The sequence below is a fragment of the Giraffa tippelskirchi genome, chromosome 7 (assembly GCF_054371585.1).
Source record: "Giraffa tippelskirchi isolate mGirTip1 chromosome 7, T2T-mGirTip1v1.2.pri, whole genome shotgun sequence".
NCBI lineage: Eukaryota > Metazoa > Chordata > Mammalia > Artiodactyla > Giraffidae > Giraffa > Giraffa tippelskirchi.
The window spans coordinates 64,379,659-64,396,296 of record NC_137281.1 but is presented as its reverse complement, the minus strand read 5'-3'; the positions used below and the strand labels follow the sequence as shown (position 1 = coordinate 64,396,296).

General features: G+C 54.7%; 1 protein-coding gene and 1 long non-coding RNA gene across 3 annotated transcripts; one reads left to right on the top strand and one right to left on the bottom strand.

Annotated features, from left to right (window-relative positions):
• Nucleotides 1–651: 651 nt before the first annotated feature.
• On the top strand, nucleotides 652–5,716 carry LOC145514014 (uncharacterized). Of its 2 annotated transcripts, XM_081511095.1 has the most exons (3): nucleotides 652–4,102; nucleotides 4,502–4,814; nucleotides 5,064–5,716. In XM_081511095.1, exons 1-3 carry the CDS (start codon nucleotides 3,866–3,868, stop codon nucleotides 5,690–5,692), a joined length of 1,179 nt encoding a protein of 392 aa, XP_081367221.1. In that variant the 5' UTR covers nucleotides 652–3,865; the 3' UTR covers nucleotides 5,693–5,716. The 2 variants fall into 2 exon arrangements, with proteins under 2 accessions (XP_081367221.1, XP_081367220.1); XM_081511094.1 differs by having other exon boundaries at nucleotides 4,502–5,716.
• Nucleotides 5,717–5,876: 160 nt separating this feature from the next.
• Nucleotides 5,877–15,503, bottom strand: LOC145514019 (uncharacterized). Its single transcript, XR_014059815.1, has 2 exons — nucleotides 15,392–15,503; nucleotides 5,877–7,864 (listed from the first exon to the last, which is right to left on the bottom strand). It is a non-coding gene; the product is annotated as an uncharacterized LOC145514019 (long non-coding RNA).
• Between the last annotated feature and the right edge of the window lie 1,135 nt (nucleotides 15,504–16,638).

Genomic DNA, 16,638 nt, shown 5'->3' with positions numbered 1-16,638 from the left:
CTGAAGTCTGCCAAAACCCACACCCTTGCATTTCCAGGGACTCCCCTTAGCCAGCTGGGCAGAAAACCCAGCATGCTTCAAACAAGCTGACAGACAAGCGGGAGAGGACTCACGGGCAGACGGCCTCCCTCAGGTCTCGGGTGGAGCTCTGGGACCACAGCAGCAACGGGCCATCCCAGCCCCTGGGCTCAGCAGCGCCCTCATTCTCAGGCCGGCGGCTCTGCCCTGAGGGGAGCAGGAAGGTCACCAACTGCCGCAGGCGGACCTCAAGCCCCTCCCACTGCTGGAGCCTGACCTCCCCCGGCCCCACCCCTTCCCCTACCCCAGCAGGACGAGAGCTCGTCTTCCCCTGGCTTCCAACGTGAGGCCCGGCCCTGGGCCCCGATTGGGCACTGCCCCAGTCCGGAGCCAATCACAGTGGCCAGGGAGGTGGAACGCACCGATTGGCCAGGGCCAGGTCATGTGACCATGCTCCCCAGGAAACTCAGATATTACCAAGATTCCCTAACAAACCAATGAACAAAATTATCCAGTAAACGCAAACCGTACTTTTTAATGAGGCCAATGTCACAGAAAAAAAAAAAAAAAGCTTCACAATGAACTGCTCAAGGAAGCTACTAAATAAACTTTCAGAAAAGTTAAGTCTTTTTTTTTTCTTTTTTTTAATAGGGTGACGGAGAGCTATACCTTTCCCATCTATGTGAATTTAGGTTTAAACTAGATTTCCCTTGGCTATTATATAAGACAAAAAACCCCACATCACCCCCTTTCACTCCCCCCACCCCCAAAAAGTGTTTTAGTCTATTGAGTTTTTGTGTCCTCAGTTGTGTCTGATTCACGGCAACTCACGAACTCTACACAGCCAGGCTCTTCCGTCCATGGAATTCAGGGCAATTTTTTTCTGTCACAATAAATGCCCACCCTGGGTGATCCAAAGGCAAGGGCTCAGAGGCTCCTGAGAGAATAACTCCTTTCAGCTGAGCACAGAGCTGGCTCCTCACTGGGATGCCTGTGGCCTGGGGCTCCCAGAGGGAACAGCAGCACTCGCCCCACCGTGTGGTCACTGCTGCAAGTGCAGGCTGCTCCTCACTCCCCCTTGACAGTGTCCCTGAGGGCAGAACAGTGTGAATCTACTCAAGGTGGAAATGCAAACTCCGATGCAACCAAACTTCCCACAAGGTCTCCAAAACCACTCAGGAACAGGGAATTGGAAACTGCAGGGCATGACATGAATGGAGATGGAGACTTGACACCTTACACCGAGTTCACTTCCAGTTATCCCTAGACAAAGTTTCCATGAAAACTTGTCACAAATCTAGAAGAACAATGAGCAGAAACCGGACACGTGCTTTGAGTCTTCACACACAAAACTAAAAGGCAGTCCACAAAACAACCCAGAGAATACAGTGGACTTTGCAAAATCAAAGATATCTACCGTGGGAAAGACCTCATTACAAAAGCAAAAGACAGGTCATACATCGCGAGACGAATGAGTGGAAACACAAAGCTTCTCAAGGACGTGTCTCCAAACAGACAAAGAACACCAACACAACAAGCCTGTGAAAACTAGGGAAAGGTCTGAAGGGACGCCAGACTGAGGAAGACACACACAGAGTATCCCGGATGATGTCCAGCACTGAGGGCCTGAAGAAACAACAGTCTACTTGCACTCCCTCAGGCCTGTGTGACCCTGGATGAGGCCTCTGTTTCCCGGTGGCTCTGAGAGATGGACAGGGAGGAAGGGGAAGAGAAATCACTTGCACTTCTAATACTCACCGCAAAGTCTTCCAATGAGAAGGGAATTATCACCCCCACTGACAATGCCATTCACTGAAGTGATACCCACGAGTCCATCTAACCCAGAAGGGAAGGAAGGACCTGTTCTCACAAAACGGCGAGAGATGGAAGAAAGAAGATCAAGCCCACACCAATCACTGGAAAGAGAAGCTGTGCTCAGGGCTTGAAAGAATTCCTATTGGGAAAATGATGTCACAGCCCCACAAGGCAATCCACAGCTTCAATGCTATTCCTCCCAAAATGCCAATGCATGTTCGCACCGAACAAAGAATTGCAAAAGGGGTTACGGAAACAGAAAAGAGCCTAAATTGTCAATACAATCCGACGAAAAAGCCCCGATACGGACGTCCAAGGTTGTGTGAAAGGAAATTAGACGACCAAACTAGGATCCTCAGGAGAGTATCGGAGAAGGCGATGGCGACCCACTCCAGTACTCTTGCCTGGAAAATGCCCTGGACGGAGGAGCCTGGTAGGCTGCAGGCCATGGGGTCGCGCAGAGTCAGACACGACTGAAGTGACTTAGCCGCAGCGGCAGCAGCAGGACAGTATGCTATTGGGAATACAACAACACACACAGATCCAGATCGATGGAATAAAGTTGAGGGTCCAGAAACAAACCCCGGCATCCAAGGTCAACTCATCTCTGACACAGAAGGGGAGAATATCCAAATGGGAACAAGAAAGCCTCTTCAATCAATGTCCATGGGAAAACCAGACAGCTACATCTGAAGAACGCTATTGGTTTTGATCTCACACCACCTCAATATCGGGGAAAAACCTCACCCTAAAGACTGATGTCATGAGATAGCTAGAAAGAAGCGTAGGTCAAAGGCTCCTTAACATCAGAGTCTCCTTGCCATTTGCTGGGCGGAGGTAGAAATGGGTCTCTTCAAGTAAGGGAAAGAGGGAAACCAAGTACACCAATGGGTTTCCATCCAATGGAACCTCTTCACAACAGAGAAGCTAAGCATTCACAAATGCAAAAGATAGGAAACGGAACATGAGAGACTCCTTGCAAGTGGTGTATCTGAGAAGGGGTTCATATGGAAAGAGACGAAGAATGCACAGCACTCAGATTCCAAGAAACACCACCACCACCCTTGACCCTTCCCCCATGACCAACTCCGACCTAAAGCCTTTCTCTCCCTCTAACCTATCCCTAAAACATAACCCTCATCTAATCATATACATGTGCATTCCTAGCATCCATCCATCCACACACGAGAGAGAAAGAGGAAGACACAGACTGAATCGAGAAAGGAAAAGAGAGGGACACAGCCAGAGAGAGACACGGAACCAAAGAGAGGAAAGGAGTCGATGGTCCAGACTTTTCATCAATCTGTCTCGAAGGTAGAAGCAATGACAGCGCCCATCCACCCCAGAAGGGGGAAACGGACGGAAGGTTTGGAGAGGAAAAGACAAGAACGCAGGGAGCCATTAGAAGCTCAGCCACCCGCAGAAGCCGAGCTGGGACACTTGAACAGAATCTCAATGGAAACAGAGGACCAGAAAGTTGGCTACTCTTTTCTATCAGAGAGGGAGACCTTCGAGTCTTCCTTTCGGTCCTCCAACTTGCATGCGGGGTCTCAAAACAGTCAGGAGGGGGAGTGCCTTTTCCTGGGTACCACGGCGCATCCAGGCCTCGTTCTGCCCCATTCTGTGCTGTGTCAGCCCTGGATGGAGTCTTTCTTTCTGAAGTCTCAGCGCACAAGCTCCACGTGATATCAGCCCCAGGTGGAAAGGCATGGAGCTGCTCGTAGGCCGACAGACCTAGGAAACAGATGGGAGAATGACCCCCACTCTGCAGATGGAGAGACCGGGGAAACCCTGAGGGGCATATGCTTGTCCAGGGCCACACCACTTATGAGAAGAAGGAGCCTGGTCTGAGAGCAGCGGGGTCCTCGGAGCTCAGGCCCTGGCTGCACCCAGGCCTCCCCAGGGCTGTGGGCTGGGCTGTGTGGCTGTCACTGTGCCTGCACATGGCCTAAGGGGGGTGGTCGAGCAGTCAGAAACCCAGAGATTCCCTTGCGAAGTTTTGGGGAAGGGACCTCAGCACGAACCCCAGGAAATGATGTCACCTGCCGGCAACAGAACCCAACAGAACCCGCAACCCGGGTATCCAGGCCTCCAGAGCGGAGAGGAGCCCCCAGCCAGATCACTTGCTGCCAGGATGTTCTGCTGTTTGCCCCTGCCCAGAGGCCGGGGCCTCAGGAGAGCTCACAGGCAGTGTGCGTGGGCACCCTGTCGACGTTGGCTCAGGGCACCCCCGAGAGGCCTCTGGCCCTTTGCCCGGAGAAACAGAAAGGTAACACGGGGAGCCCCAGGCGGGGCCGGGCCACCTCTCCCATGCCACCCGGAAACACCGGGTCCTTTGCCTGTGTGTGTGGATGCGGGTTTCTCGGGGTGTGTCTCCCTCAAGGAAGCCCAGGCGGATGTGGGGTCAGAAGCCTGCGGACAAGTTGTGTCCACACCCCAGGGGAGAGCAGGCTGGGTGGGATGGGGAGAGTGCGGGCAGCGCCGGCCGCCCAGGCTGACCTCACACCCTCAGGTGGGTCTCTTTCCTCCCGGGTGGGGATCTGAGCAGACACACGTCTCTGACCCTTCTGGGAAGAGAAGTTCGAGCAGGCAGAAGCAGCGGCTCCACTGGCCAGGCCCAGCTCGGAAAACTCCCAGCACGGCTGGCTGACGGTCACTGTCGTTGCAGAGCTTCCCACGTGATGAGGCCGAGGACGGGGACACCCCGTCCACCTCCCGGAGGGAGGGGTCGGAGCACCACCCCCCCGCCCGTGAGGCCCAGTGCAGGCTCCAGGTGAGCGTGCCCACGGAGGCATCAGCCCCACCGGGGGCGAAGCGGAGGCGGGGAAGGCCTGCTGCCGAGACACCGCCCAGGATACACCCGGCGGCCCAGTCTGAGGCTGCCACGGAGCTCAGCACACCCGGCTCTGACCCAGAGTCCCGAGAACCCCGGCCTCTGAGGCAGCAGGAGGACCTGGAGCCCAGCACGCCAGAGCACAGAGGTGAGGACGCTGGGGCTGGTGCACGGGAGTGTGTGGGGAGGGGTGCTGAGCTACACACGGACGAGTCCCCGAAAGATGCTGCTGGGCCTGCAGCAAGCGCTGGCCTCACACCCCCACCCCCATCTTGCACACTTCAGTCCCAAAAGACATCCGACCCTGGGTATTCTTTGGGAATCTCTTGGAAGCTTTCTGTCCCGGGATACGCACATGCCAAGGCTGGCCTGTGGGCAAACTTTGCTTCTCCCCCAGCTCTAGCACTGGCCTCCAACTGGAACCAGGCTCTACTTCCCAGACCTGTCCCTACAGAGGTGGTGGCTCCAGGTGCAGGACCCAGGGATCCACCGAGGCCAGATGGAGAACCGAGACTTGCCCTCGCAGAGACACCAGGCCAGCTGGGTACTGGCCAGCACACCGGGCAGATCGGGTCTCCGTGCCTGCAGGGCCCCCAGCCCCAGGCACTGATGTCCCACCCCCTCAGCCAGAACCTCCACCTCCACGTGCACCTGTACCTGCTCGGGCTTTGGCAGGAGAACCCGAGGCAGAGGAGGAGTCACCGCCTCGGCAGGGAGAGCCTGCCCTGGCTCCCGCGCAACACCCAGACGCCGACGATGACTCACTCGCCCCTGCAGGAAGAACGAGCCCCCGCTCTGGGCAGAGACCCAGAGCCCTTGCCGGAAACACCACGTCCAGGGGAGCGGTCGGCTCTGCAGCCTCCATCCCTGTCTGCTCACCGTGGACGCCGGCAACTCGGTCTGCCCCCAGGGGACATGGAGTTCCTTTCCCCTGAACTGCTTTGCATTTGGTTTGTTTCCACCTTTCTGGTGATGTTTTATTTTGTGTATGGTTTCCTGTATTTCTCTTGGTTAAGTTGGGATTAGTAAACTTTTTCATCATTGTTGCAATTTGGGAACACTGTTGTGTAACTCTGGTGATACTGTGTTACCATCCCAATTTGTAGTTTCAGACCCGTTCGATCTTTATGCCCCACCCCCCAACAAAGCCTGGATTCAAGGCAAGCACGCCCTGTTCATCCCTCCCCCCGATCCTGAACACAATTTCATCTTTTCTTTCTGCATTCCTTCCTATATTCTTGGTGTCCCCAATCAATGACTCTCAGTGAAATGACTGAAGGAGTTTTTTTCGGACTCTCCACCTACTGTAAGACTCCATTGGAGAGTTCTCATTTGTATGTCATTTGAACTAGCCTTTGATAGCTGAAAGGACGGTGTACGTCCTTTCAAGATATCATGTGCCAAACGAAGCCCTTTTGGCAAATGCCATCATTATCTCCAGGCAGGCATTGCTGTTTGAAGGGTGACATCTCAGCCAGAAGGCAGAGGCTGAGCTCCTCTTGTTGCACCAGCTCCCAAAAGAAGCCAAGAAAGGGAGCTGGAACAACAAACCACCCCAACGCCCAGGAAAGCGTTCTTCACGACAGAAGGCTAGAAAATGACCCAACAACCTTGTGGCCCAGAACCCCTCTAAAAAATCACTGTTCCATAAAAAAGAGAAACACATGGGAAGTTCCAAGGAGAGGCAATGCCCATGGCCAGTGTACTTTAGAGACGGCCTGACCGCTCCGGGGAAGACACGCACCGACGGAACCCCTTGGGAAACAGCAGTGATAGTCCTCACCGTCGTAAGGGTTTCCTCTGGGGACAACCTGCCCTGGGCACCACATGAGGGAGCAGACCGGCTTCTCTTCCTCTGCCCCCACACCATTCACTCATGAAGGCAGCTCAGGTGTTCTCATGCCCTGCCTGCCTGCCTGCCTGCCTGGCTCATCCGTGAGCTGTGCCCACCTCCAGGGCAGGACTCCACCTTCTCCTCTCTGTGTACCGTGAATCTGCACACAGTGGGCTTTCAGAACCTTAGGAGACTTGAGCCATTCCCACTGGAGCCAGAACCCTCCCCAGGAAGGAAAACAGCTGTGGAGTCATTTTGGCCCCAGCACTGGTTCCCAAACCCTGGCGGCTCCTACAGCCTCTACGGTGTGAAGAGGGAGGTCCCTTTTGACAGAGCTTTCCGGCTGTCAGATCTAAGCTGTTGTTTCCCTGTCAGCTGTGTCTCTTCCGTTGCAGCCAGGTGGGCCACGCTGCTCCAAAGGAGCTCACAAGCTGAGTTGCAAGGGAGGTATTGAGAGGACAGGGATGGCTACAACGTGCTGCAAACTGAGTGAGGGTCCCCACAATCCTCAGCAAAGGTCTGTGGTGTGCAAGTGGGGAGTAGAGGGCCCCCAAGTTCCAAAGGAAGGGAGGTACTCGGGAGCTAAAGCCCTTGGCTGCTGTGGTAGCAGCTGCAGATGGCAGCTCGTCCACAGTGCACTTCGAATGAGGTCATATGAGCGGGACTCTGGAAATGGCTCCGAAATCCAGAGAAAGGGGTCAGGGTATGTGGGAATCCGGCGGGGGTGGGGGGTGGATGAAGGAAGGTGTCCTTCCTCTCTCCAGTGCAATTTGGTTTGGTGAGTCTCAAAGCTACCAGATGGCACTTCCCAAGTCAGGCCCCCGCAGGAATCAGGGTGGGCTGCGTGCCTCGGCCCCTGCCACAGGGACAAGCCACACCAGTGGCCTCCCTGAGCTCAAATGGCCGGATCTGGGGGTTCTGTCTGGGTGCACACCTCCTTGCTGTGGCCAAGTTCCCCCCTTCTCTGAGCACCAGCTTCATCCTCTCGAAGGAGGACATCGATTGCTACCTTGGCACGTTACTCTCTTCATCCTGTGAAGACTCATTAGGCTTATCCTACAATTACTAGCTGGCCCGAAGAGATATCTCCTGAATCCAGATTAAGCTGGAGTCTCCCAGGCTCATCTGGCATGTCTTCCCTGAAGTCTGCCAAAACCCACACCCTTGCATTTCCAGGGACTCCCCTTAGCCAGCTGGGCAGAAAACCCAGCATGCTTCAAACAAGCTGACAGACAAGCGGGAGAGGACTCACGGGCAGACGGCCTCCCTCAGGTCTCGGGTGGAGCTCTGGGACCACAGCAGCAACGGGCCATCCCAGCCCCTGGGCTCAGCAGCGCCCTCATTCTCAGGCCGGCGGCTCTGCCCTGAGGGGAGCAGGAAGGTCACCAACTGCCGCAGGTGGACCTCAAGCCCCTCCCACTGCTGGAGCCTGACCTCCCCCGGCCCCACCCCTTCCCCTACCCCAGCAGGACGAGAGCTCGTCTTCCCCTGGCTTCCAACGTGAGGCCCGGCCCTGGGCCCCGATTGGGCACTGCCCCAGTCCGGAGCCAATCACAGTGGCCAGGGAGGTGGAACGCACCGATTGGCCAGGGCCAGGTCATGTGACCATGCTCCCCAGGAAACTCAAATATTATCAAGATTCCCTAACAAACCAATGAACAAAATTATCCAGTAAACGCAAACCGTACTTTTTAATGAGGCCAATGTCACAGAAAAAAAAAAAATGCTTCACAATGAACTGCTCAAGGAAGCTACTAAATAAACTTTCAGAAAAGTTAAGTCGTTTTTTTTTTTTTTTTTTTAATAGGGTGACGGAGAGCTATACCTTTCCCATCTATGTGAATTTAGGTTTAAACTAGATTTCCCTTGGCTATTATATAAGACAAAAAACCCCACATCACCCCCTTTCACTCCCCCCACCCCCAAAAAGTGTTTTAGTCTATTGAGTTTTTGTGTCCTCAGTTGTGTCTGATTCACGGCAACTCACGAACTCTACACAGCCAGGCTCTTCCGTCCATGGAATTCAGGGCAATTTTTTTCTGTCACAATAAATGCCCACCCTGGGTGATCCAAAGGCAAGGGCTCAGAGGCTCCTGAGAGAATAACTCCTTTCAGCTGAGCACAGAGCTGGCTCCTCACTGGGATGCCTGTGGCCTGGGGCTCCCAGAGGGAACAGCAGCACTCGCCCCACCGTGTGGTCACTGCTGCAAGTGCAGGCTGCTCCTCACTCCCCCTTGACAGTGTCCCTGAGGGCAGAACAGTGTGAATCTACTCAAGGTGGAAATGCAAACTCCGATGCAACCAAACTTCCCACAAGGTCTCCAAAACCACTCAGGAACAGGGAATTGGAAACTGCAGGGCATGACATGAATGGAGATGGAGACTTGACACCTTACACCGAGTTCACTTCCAGTTATCCCTAGACAAAGTTTCCATGAAAACTTGTCACAAATCTAGAAGAACAATGAGCAGAAACCGGACACGTGCTTTGAGTCTTCACACACAAAACTAAAAGGCAGTCCACAAAACAACCCAGAGAATACAGTGGACTTTGCAAAATCAAAGATATCTACCGTGGGAAAGACCTCATTACAAAAGCAAAAGACAGGTCATACATCGCGAGACGAATGAGTGGAAACACAAAGCTTCTCAAGGACGTGTCTCCAAACAGACAAAGAACACCAACACAACAAGCCTGTGAAAACTAGGGAAAGGTCTGAAGGGACGCCAGACTGAGGAAGACACACACAGAGTATCCCGGATGATGTCCAGCACTGAGGGCCTGAAGAAACAACAGTCTAGTTGCACTCCCTCAGGCCTGTGTGACCCTGGATGAGGCCTCTGTTTCCCGGTGGCTCTGAGAGATGGACAGGGAGGAAGGGGAAGAGAAATCACTTGCACTTCTAATACTCACCGCAAAGTCTTCCAATGAGAAGGGAATTATCACCCCCACTGACAATGCCATTCACTGAAGTGATACCCACGAGTCCATCTAACCCAGAAGGGAAGGAAGGACCTGTTCTCACAAAACGGTGAGAGATGGAAGAAAGAAGATCAAGCCCACACCAATCACTGGAAAGAGAAGCTGTGCTCAGGGCTTGAAAGAATTCCTATTGGGAAAATGATGTCACAGCCCCACAAGGCAATCCACAGCTTCGATGCTATTCCTCCCAAAATGCCAATGCATGTTCGCACCGAACAAAGAATTGCAAAAGGGGTTACGGAAACAGAAAAGAGCCTAAATTGTCAATACAATCCGACGAAAAAGCCCCGATACGGACGTCCAAGGTTGTGTGAAAGGAAATTAGACGACCAAACTAGGATCCTCAGGAGAGTATCGGAGAAGGCGATGGCGACCCACTCCAGTACTCTTGCCTGGAAAATGCCCTGGACGGAGGAGCCTGGTAGGCTGCAGGCCATGGGGTCGCGCAGAGTCAGACACGACTGAAGTGACTTAGCCGCAGCGGCAGCAGCAGGACAGTATGCTATTGGGAATACAACAACACGCACAGATCCAGATCAATGGAATAAAGTTGAGGGTCCAGAAACAAACCCCGGCATCCAAGGTCAACTCATCTCTGACACAGAAGGGGAGAATATCCAAATGGGAACAAGAAAGCCTCTTCAATCAATGTCCATGGGAAAACCAGACAGCTACATCTGAAGAACGCTATTGGTTTTGATCTCACACCACCTCAATATCGGGGAAAAACCTCACCCTAAAGACTGATGTCATGAGATAGCTAGAAAGAAGCGTAGGTCAAAGGCTCCTTAACATCAGAGTCTCCTTGCCATTTGCTGGGCGGAGGTAGAAATGGGTCTCTTCAAGTAAGGGAAAGAGGGAAACCAAGTACACCAATGGGTTTCCATCCAATGGAACCTCTTCACAACAGAGAAGCTAAGCATTCACAAATGCAAAAGATAGGAAACGGAACATGAGAGACTCCTTGCAAGTGGTGTATCTGAGAAGGGGTTCATATGGAAAGAGACGAAGAATGCACAGCACTCAGATTCCAAGAAACACCACCACCACCCTTGACCCTTCCCCCATGACCAACTCCGACCTAAAGCCTTTCTCTCCCTCTAACCTATCCCTAAAACATAACCCTCATCTAATCATATACATGTGCATTCCTAGCATCCATCCATCCACACACGAGAGAGAAAGAGGAAGACACAGACTGAATCGAGAAAGGAAAAGAGAGGGACACAGCCAGAGAGAGACACGGAACCAAAGAGAGGAAAGGAGTCGATGGTCCAGACTTTTCATCAATCTGTCTCGAAGGTAGAAGCAATGACAGCGCCCATCCACCCCAGAAGGGGGAAACGGACGGAAGGTTTGGAGAGGAAAAGACAAGAACGCAGGGAGCCATTAGAAGCTCAGCCACCCGCAGAAGCCGAGCTGGGACACTTGAACAGAATCTCAATGGAAACAGAGGACCAGAAAGTTGGCTACTCTTTTCTATCAGAGAGGGAGACCTTCGAGTCTTCCTTTCGGTCCTCCAACTTGCATGCGGGGTCTCCAAACAGTCAGGAGGGGGAGTGCCTTTTCCTGGGTACCACGGCGCATCCAGGCCTCGTTCTGCCCCATTCTGTGCTGTGTCAGCCCTGGATGGAGTCTTTCTTTCTGAAGTCTCAGCGCACAAGCTCCACGTGATATCAGCCCCAGGTGGAAAGGCATGGAGCTGCTCGTAGGCCGACAGACCTAGGAAACAGATGGGAGAATGACCCCCACTCTGCAGATGGAGAGACCGGGGAAACCCTGAGGGGCATATGCTTGTCCAGGGCCACACCACTTATGAGAAGAAGGAGCCTGGTCTGAGAGCAGCGGGGTCCTCGGAGCTCAGGCCCTGGCTGCACCCAGGCCTCCCCAGGGCTGTGGGCTGGGCTGTGTGGCTGTCACTGTGCCTGCACATGGCCTAAGGGGGGTGGTCGAGCAGTCAGAAACCCAGAGATTCCCTTGCGAAGTTTTGGGGAAGGGACCTCAGCACGAACCCCAGGAAATGATGTCACCTGCCGGCAACAGAACCCAACAGAACCCGCAACCCGGGTATCCAGGCCTCCAGAGCGGAGAGGAGCCCCCAGCCAGATCACTTGCTGCCAGGATGTTCTGCTGTTTGCCCCTGCCCAGAGGCCGGGGCCTCAGGAGAGCTCACAGGCAGTGTGCGTGGGCACCCTGTCGACGTTGGCTCAGGGCACCCCCGAGAGGCCTCTGGCCCTTTGCCCGGAGAAACAGAAAGGTAACACGGGGAGCCCCAGGCGGGGCCAGGCCACCTCTCCCATGCCACCCGGAAACAGCGGGTCCTTTGCCTGTGTGTGTGGATGCGGGTTTCTCGGGGTGTGTCTCCCTCAAGGAAGCCCAGGCGGATGTGGGGTCAGAAGCCTGCGGACAAGTTGTGTCCACACCCCAGGGGAGAGCAGGCTGGGTGGGATGGGGAGAGTGCGGGCAGCGCCGGCCGCCCAGGCTGACCTCACACCCTCAGGTGGGTCTCTTTCCTCCCGGGTGGGGATCTGAGCAGACACACGTCTCTGACCCTTCTGGGAAGAGAAGTTCGAGCAGGCAGAAGCAGCGGCTCCACTGGCCAGGCCCAGCTCGGAAAACTCCCAGCACGGCTGGCTGACGGTCACTGTCGTTGCAGAGCTTCCCACGTGATGAGGCCGAGGACGGGGACACCCCGTCCACCTCCCAGAGGGAGGGGTCGGAGCACCACCCCCCCGCCCGTGAGGCCCAGTGCAGGCTCCAGGTGAGCGTGCCCAGGGAGGCATCAGCCCCACCGGGGGCGAAGCAGAGGCGGGGAAGGCCTGCTGCCGAGACACCGCCCAGGATACACCCGGCGGCCCAGTCTGAGGCTGCCACGGAGCTCAGCACACCCGGCTCTGACCCAGAGTCCCGAGAACCCCGGCCTCTGAGGCAGCAGGAGGACCTGGAGCCCAGCACGCCAGAGCACAGAGGTGAGGACGCTGGGGCTGGTGCACGGGAGTGTGTGGGGAGGGGGTGCTGAGCTACACACGGACGAGTCCCCGAAAGATGCTGCTGGGCCTGCAGCAAGCGCTGGCCTCACACCCCCACCCCCATCTTGCACACTTCAGTCCCAAAAGACATCCGACCCTGGGTATTCTTTGGGAATCTCTTGGAAGCTTTCTGTCCCGGGATACGCACATGCCAAGGCTGGCCTGTGGGCAAACTTTGCTTCTCCCCCAGCTCTAGCACTGGCCTCCAACTGGAACCAGGCTCTACTTCCCAGACCTGTCCCTACAGAGGTGGTGGCTCCAGGTGCAGGACCCAGGGATCCACCGAGGCCAGATGGAGAACCGAGACTTGCCCTCGCAGAGACACCAGGCCAGCTGGGTACTGGCCAGCACACCGGGCAGATCGGGTCTCCGTGCCTGCAGGGCCCCCAGCCCCAGGCACTGATGTCCCACCCCCTCAGCCAGAACCTCCACCTCCACGTGCACCTGTACCTGCTCGGGCTTTGGCAGGAGAACCCGAGGCAGAGGAGGAGTCACCGCCTCGGCAGGGAGAGCCTGCCCTGGCTCCCGCGCAACACCCAGACGCCGACGATGACTCACTCGCCCCTGCAGGAAGAACGAGCCCCCGCTCTGGGCAGAGACCCAGAGCCCTTGCCGGAAACACCACGTCCAGGGGAGCGGTCGGCTCTGCAGCCTCCATCCCTGTCTGCTCACCGTGGACGCCGGCAACTCGGTCTGCCCCCAGGGGACATGGAGTTCCTTTCCCCTGAACTGCTTTGCATTTGGTTTGTTTCCACCTTTCTGGTGATGTTTTATTTTGTGTATGGTTTCCTGTATTTCTCTTGGTTAAGTTGGGATTAGTAAACTTTTTCATCATTGTTGCAATTTGGGAACACTGTTGTGTAACTCTGGTGATACTGTGTTACCATCCCAATTTGTAGTTTCAGACCCGTTCGATCTTTATGCCCCACCCCCCAACAAAGCCTGGATTCAAGGCAAGCACGCCCTGTTCATCCCTCCCCCCGATCCTGAACACAATTTCATCTTTTCTTTCTGCATTCCTTCCTATATTCTTGGTGTCCCCAATCAATGACTCTCAGTGAAATGACTGAAGGAGTTTTTTTCGGACTCTCCACCTACTGTAAGACTCCATTGGAGAGTTCTCATTTGTATGTCATTTGAACTAGCCTTTGATAGCTGAAAGGACGGTGTACGTCCTTTCAAGATATCATGTGCCAAACGAAGCCCTTTTGGCAAATGCCATCATTATCTCCAGGCAGGCATTGCTGTTTGAAGGGTGACATCTCAGCCAGAAGGCAGAGGCTGAGCTCCTCTTGTTGCACCAGCTCCCAAAAGAAGCCAAGAAAGGGAGCTGGAACAACAAACCACCCCAACGCCCAGGAAAGCGTTCTTCACGACAGAAGGCTAGAAAATGACCCAACAACCTTGTGGCCCAGAACCCCTCTAAAAAATCACTGTTCCATAAAAAAGAGAAACACATGGGAAGTTCCAAGGAGAGGCAATGCCCATGGCCAGTGTACTTTAGAGACGGCCTGACCGCTCCGGGGAAGACACGCACCGACGGAACCCCTTGGGAAACAGCAGTGATAGTCCTCACCGTCGTAAGGGTTTCCTCTGGGGACAACCTGCCCTGGGCACCACATGAGGGAGCAGACCGGCTTCTCTTCCTCTGCCCCCACACCATTCACTCATGAAGGCAGCTCAGGTGTTCTCATGCCCTGCCTGCCTGCCTGCCTGCCTGGCTCATCCGTGAGCTGTGCCCACCTCCAGGGCAGGACTCCACCTTCTCCTCTCTGTGTACCGTGAATCTGCACACAGTGGGCTTTCAGAACCTTAGGAGACTTGAGCCATTCCCACTGGAGCCAGAACCCTCCCCAGGAAGGAAAACAGCTGTGGAGTCATTTTGGCCCCAGCACTGGTTCCCAAACCCTGGCGGCTCCTACAGCCTCTACGGTGTGAAGAGGGAGGTCCCTTTTGACAGAGCTTTCCGGCTGTCAGATCTAAGCTGTTGTTTCCCTGTCAGCTGTGTCTCTTCCGTTGCAGCCAGGTGGGCCACGCTGCTCCAAAGGAGCTCACAAGCTGAGTTGCAAGGGAGGTATTGAGAGGACAGGGATGGCTACAACGTGCTGCAAACTGAGTGAGGGTCCCCACAATCCTCAGCAAAGGTCTGTGGTGTGCAAGTGGGGAGTAGAGGGCCCCCAAGTTCCAAAGGAAGGGAGGTACTCGGGAGCTAAAGCCCTTGGCTGCTGTGGTAGCAGCTGCAGATGGCAGCTCGTCCACAGTGCACTTCGAATGAGGTCATATGAGCGGGACTCTGGAAATGGCTCCGAAATCCAGAGAAAGGGGTCAGGGTATGTGGGAATCCGGCGGGGGTGGGGGGTGGATGAAGGAAGGTGTCCTTCCTCTCTCCAGTGCAATTTGGTTTGGTGAGTCTCAAAGCTACCAGATGGCACTTCCCAAGTCAGGCCCCCGCAGGAATCAGGGTGGGCTGCGTGCCTCGGCCCCTGCCACAGGGACAAGCCACACCAGTGGCCTCCCTGAGCTCAAATGGCCGGATCTGGGGGTTCTGTCTGGGTGCACACCTCCTTGCTGTGGCCAAGTTCCCCCCTTCTCTGAGCACCAGCTTCATCCTCTCGAAGGAGGACATCGATTGCTACCTTGGCACGTTACTCTCTTCATCCTGTGAAGACTCATTAGGCTTATCCTACAATTACTAGCTGGCCCGAAGAGATATCTCCTGAATCCAGATTAAGCTGGAGTCTCCCAGGCTCATCTGGCATGTCTTCCCTGAAGTCTGCCAAAACCCACACCCTTGCATTTCCAGGGACTCCCCTTAGCCAGCTGGGCAGAAAACCCAGCATGCTTCAAACAAGCTGACAGACAAGCGGGAGAGGACTCACGGGCAGACGGCCTCCCTCAGGTCTCGGGTGGAGCTCTGGGACCACAGCAGCAACGGGCCATCCCAGCCCCTGGGCTCAGCAGCGCCCTCATTCTCAGGCCGGCGGCTCTGCCCTGAGGGGAGCAGGAAGGTCACCAACTGCCGCAGGTGGACCTCAAGCCCCTCCCACTGCTGGAGCCTGACCTCCCCCGGCCCCACCCCTTCCCCTACCCCAGCAGGACGAGAGCTCGTCTTCCCCTGGCTTCCAACGTGAGGCCCGGCCCTGGGCCCCGATTGGGCACTGCCCCAGTCCGGAGCCAATCACAGTGGCCAGGGAGGTGGAACGCACCGATTGGCCAGGGCCAGGTCATGTGACCATGCTCCCCAGGAAACTCAAATATTATCAAGATTCCCTAACAAACCAATGAACAAAATTATCCAGTAAACGCAAACCGTACTTTTTAATGAGGCCAATGTCACAGAAAAAAAAAAAATGCTTCACAATGAACTGCTCAAGGAAGCTACTAAATAAACTTTCAGAAAAGTTAAGTCGTTTTTTTTTTTTTTTTTTTAATAGGGTGACGGAGAGCTATACCTTTCCCATCTATGTGAATTTAGGTTTAAACTAGATTTCCCTTGGCTATTATATAAGACAAAAAACCCCACATCACCCCCTTTCACTCCCCCCACCCCCAAAAAGTGTTTTAGTCTATTGAGTTTTTGTGTCCTCAGTTGTGTCTGATTCACGGCAACTCACGAACTCTACACAGCCAGGCTCTTCCGTCCATGGAATTCAGGGCAATTTTTTTCTGTCACAATAAATGCCCACCCTGGGTGATCCAAAGGCAAGGGCTCAGAGGCTCCTGAGAGAATAACTCCTTTCAGCTGAGCACAGAGCTGGCTCCTCACTGGGATGCCTGTGGCCTGGGGCTCCCAGAGGGAACAGCAGCACTCGCCCCACCGTGTGGTCACTGCTGCAAGTGCAGGCTGCTCCTCACTCCCCCTTGACAGTGTCCCTGAGGGCAGAACAGTGTGAATCTACTCAAGGTGGAAATGCAAACTCCGATGCAACCAAACTTCCCACAAGGTCTCCAAAACCACTCAGGAACAGGGAATTGGAAACTGCAGGGCATGACATGAATGGAGATGGAGACTTGACACCTTACACCGAGTTCACTTCCAGTTATCCCTAGACAAAGTTTCCATGAAAACTTGTCACAAATCTAGAAGAACAATGAGCAGAAACCGGACACGTGCTTTGAGTCTTCA

Bases quoted from the DNA above. Each gene is read 5' to 3' on its own strand.
- LOC145514014 (XM_081511094.1), top strand. From the start codon at position 3,866: ATGATGTCACCTGCCGGCAACAGAACCCAACAGAACCCGCAACCCGGG. The intron at 4,103-4,501 runs GTAACACGGGGA...CTGTCGTTGCAG, and splicing joins TTGCCCGGAGAAACAGAAAG to AGCTTCCCACGTGATGAGGC.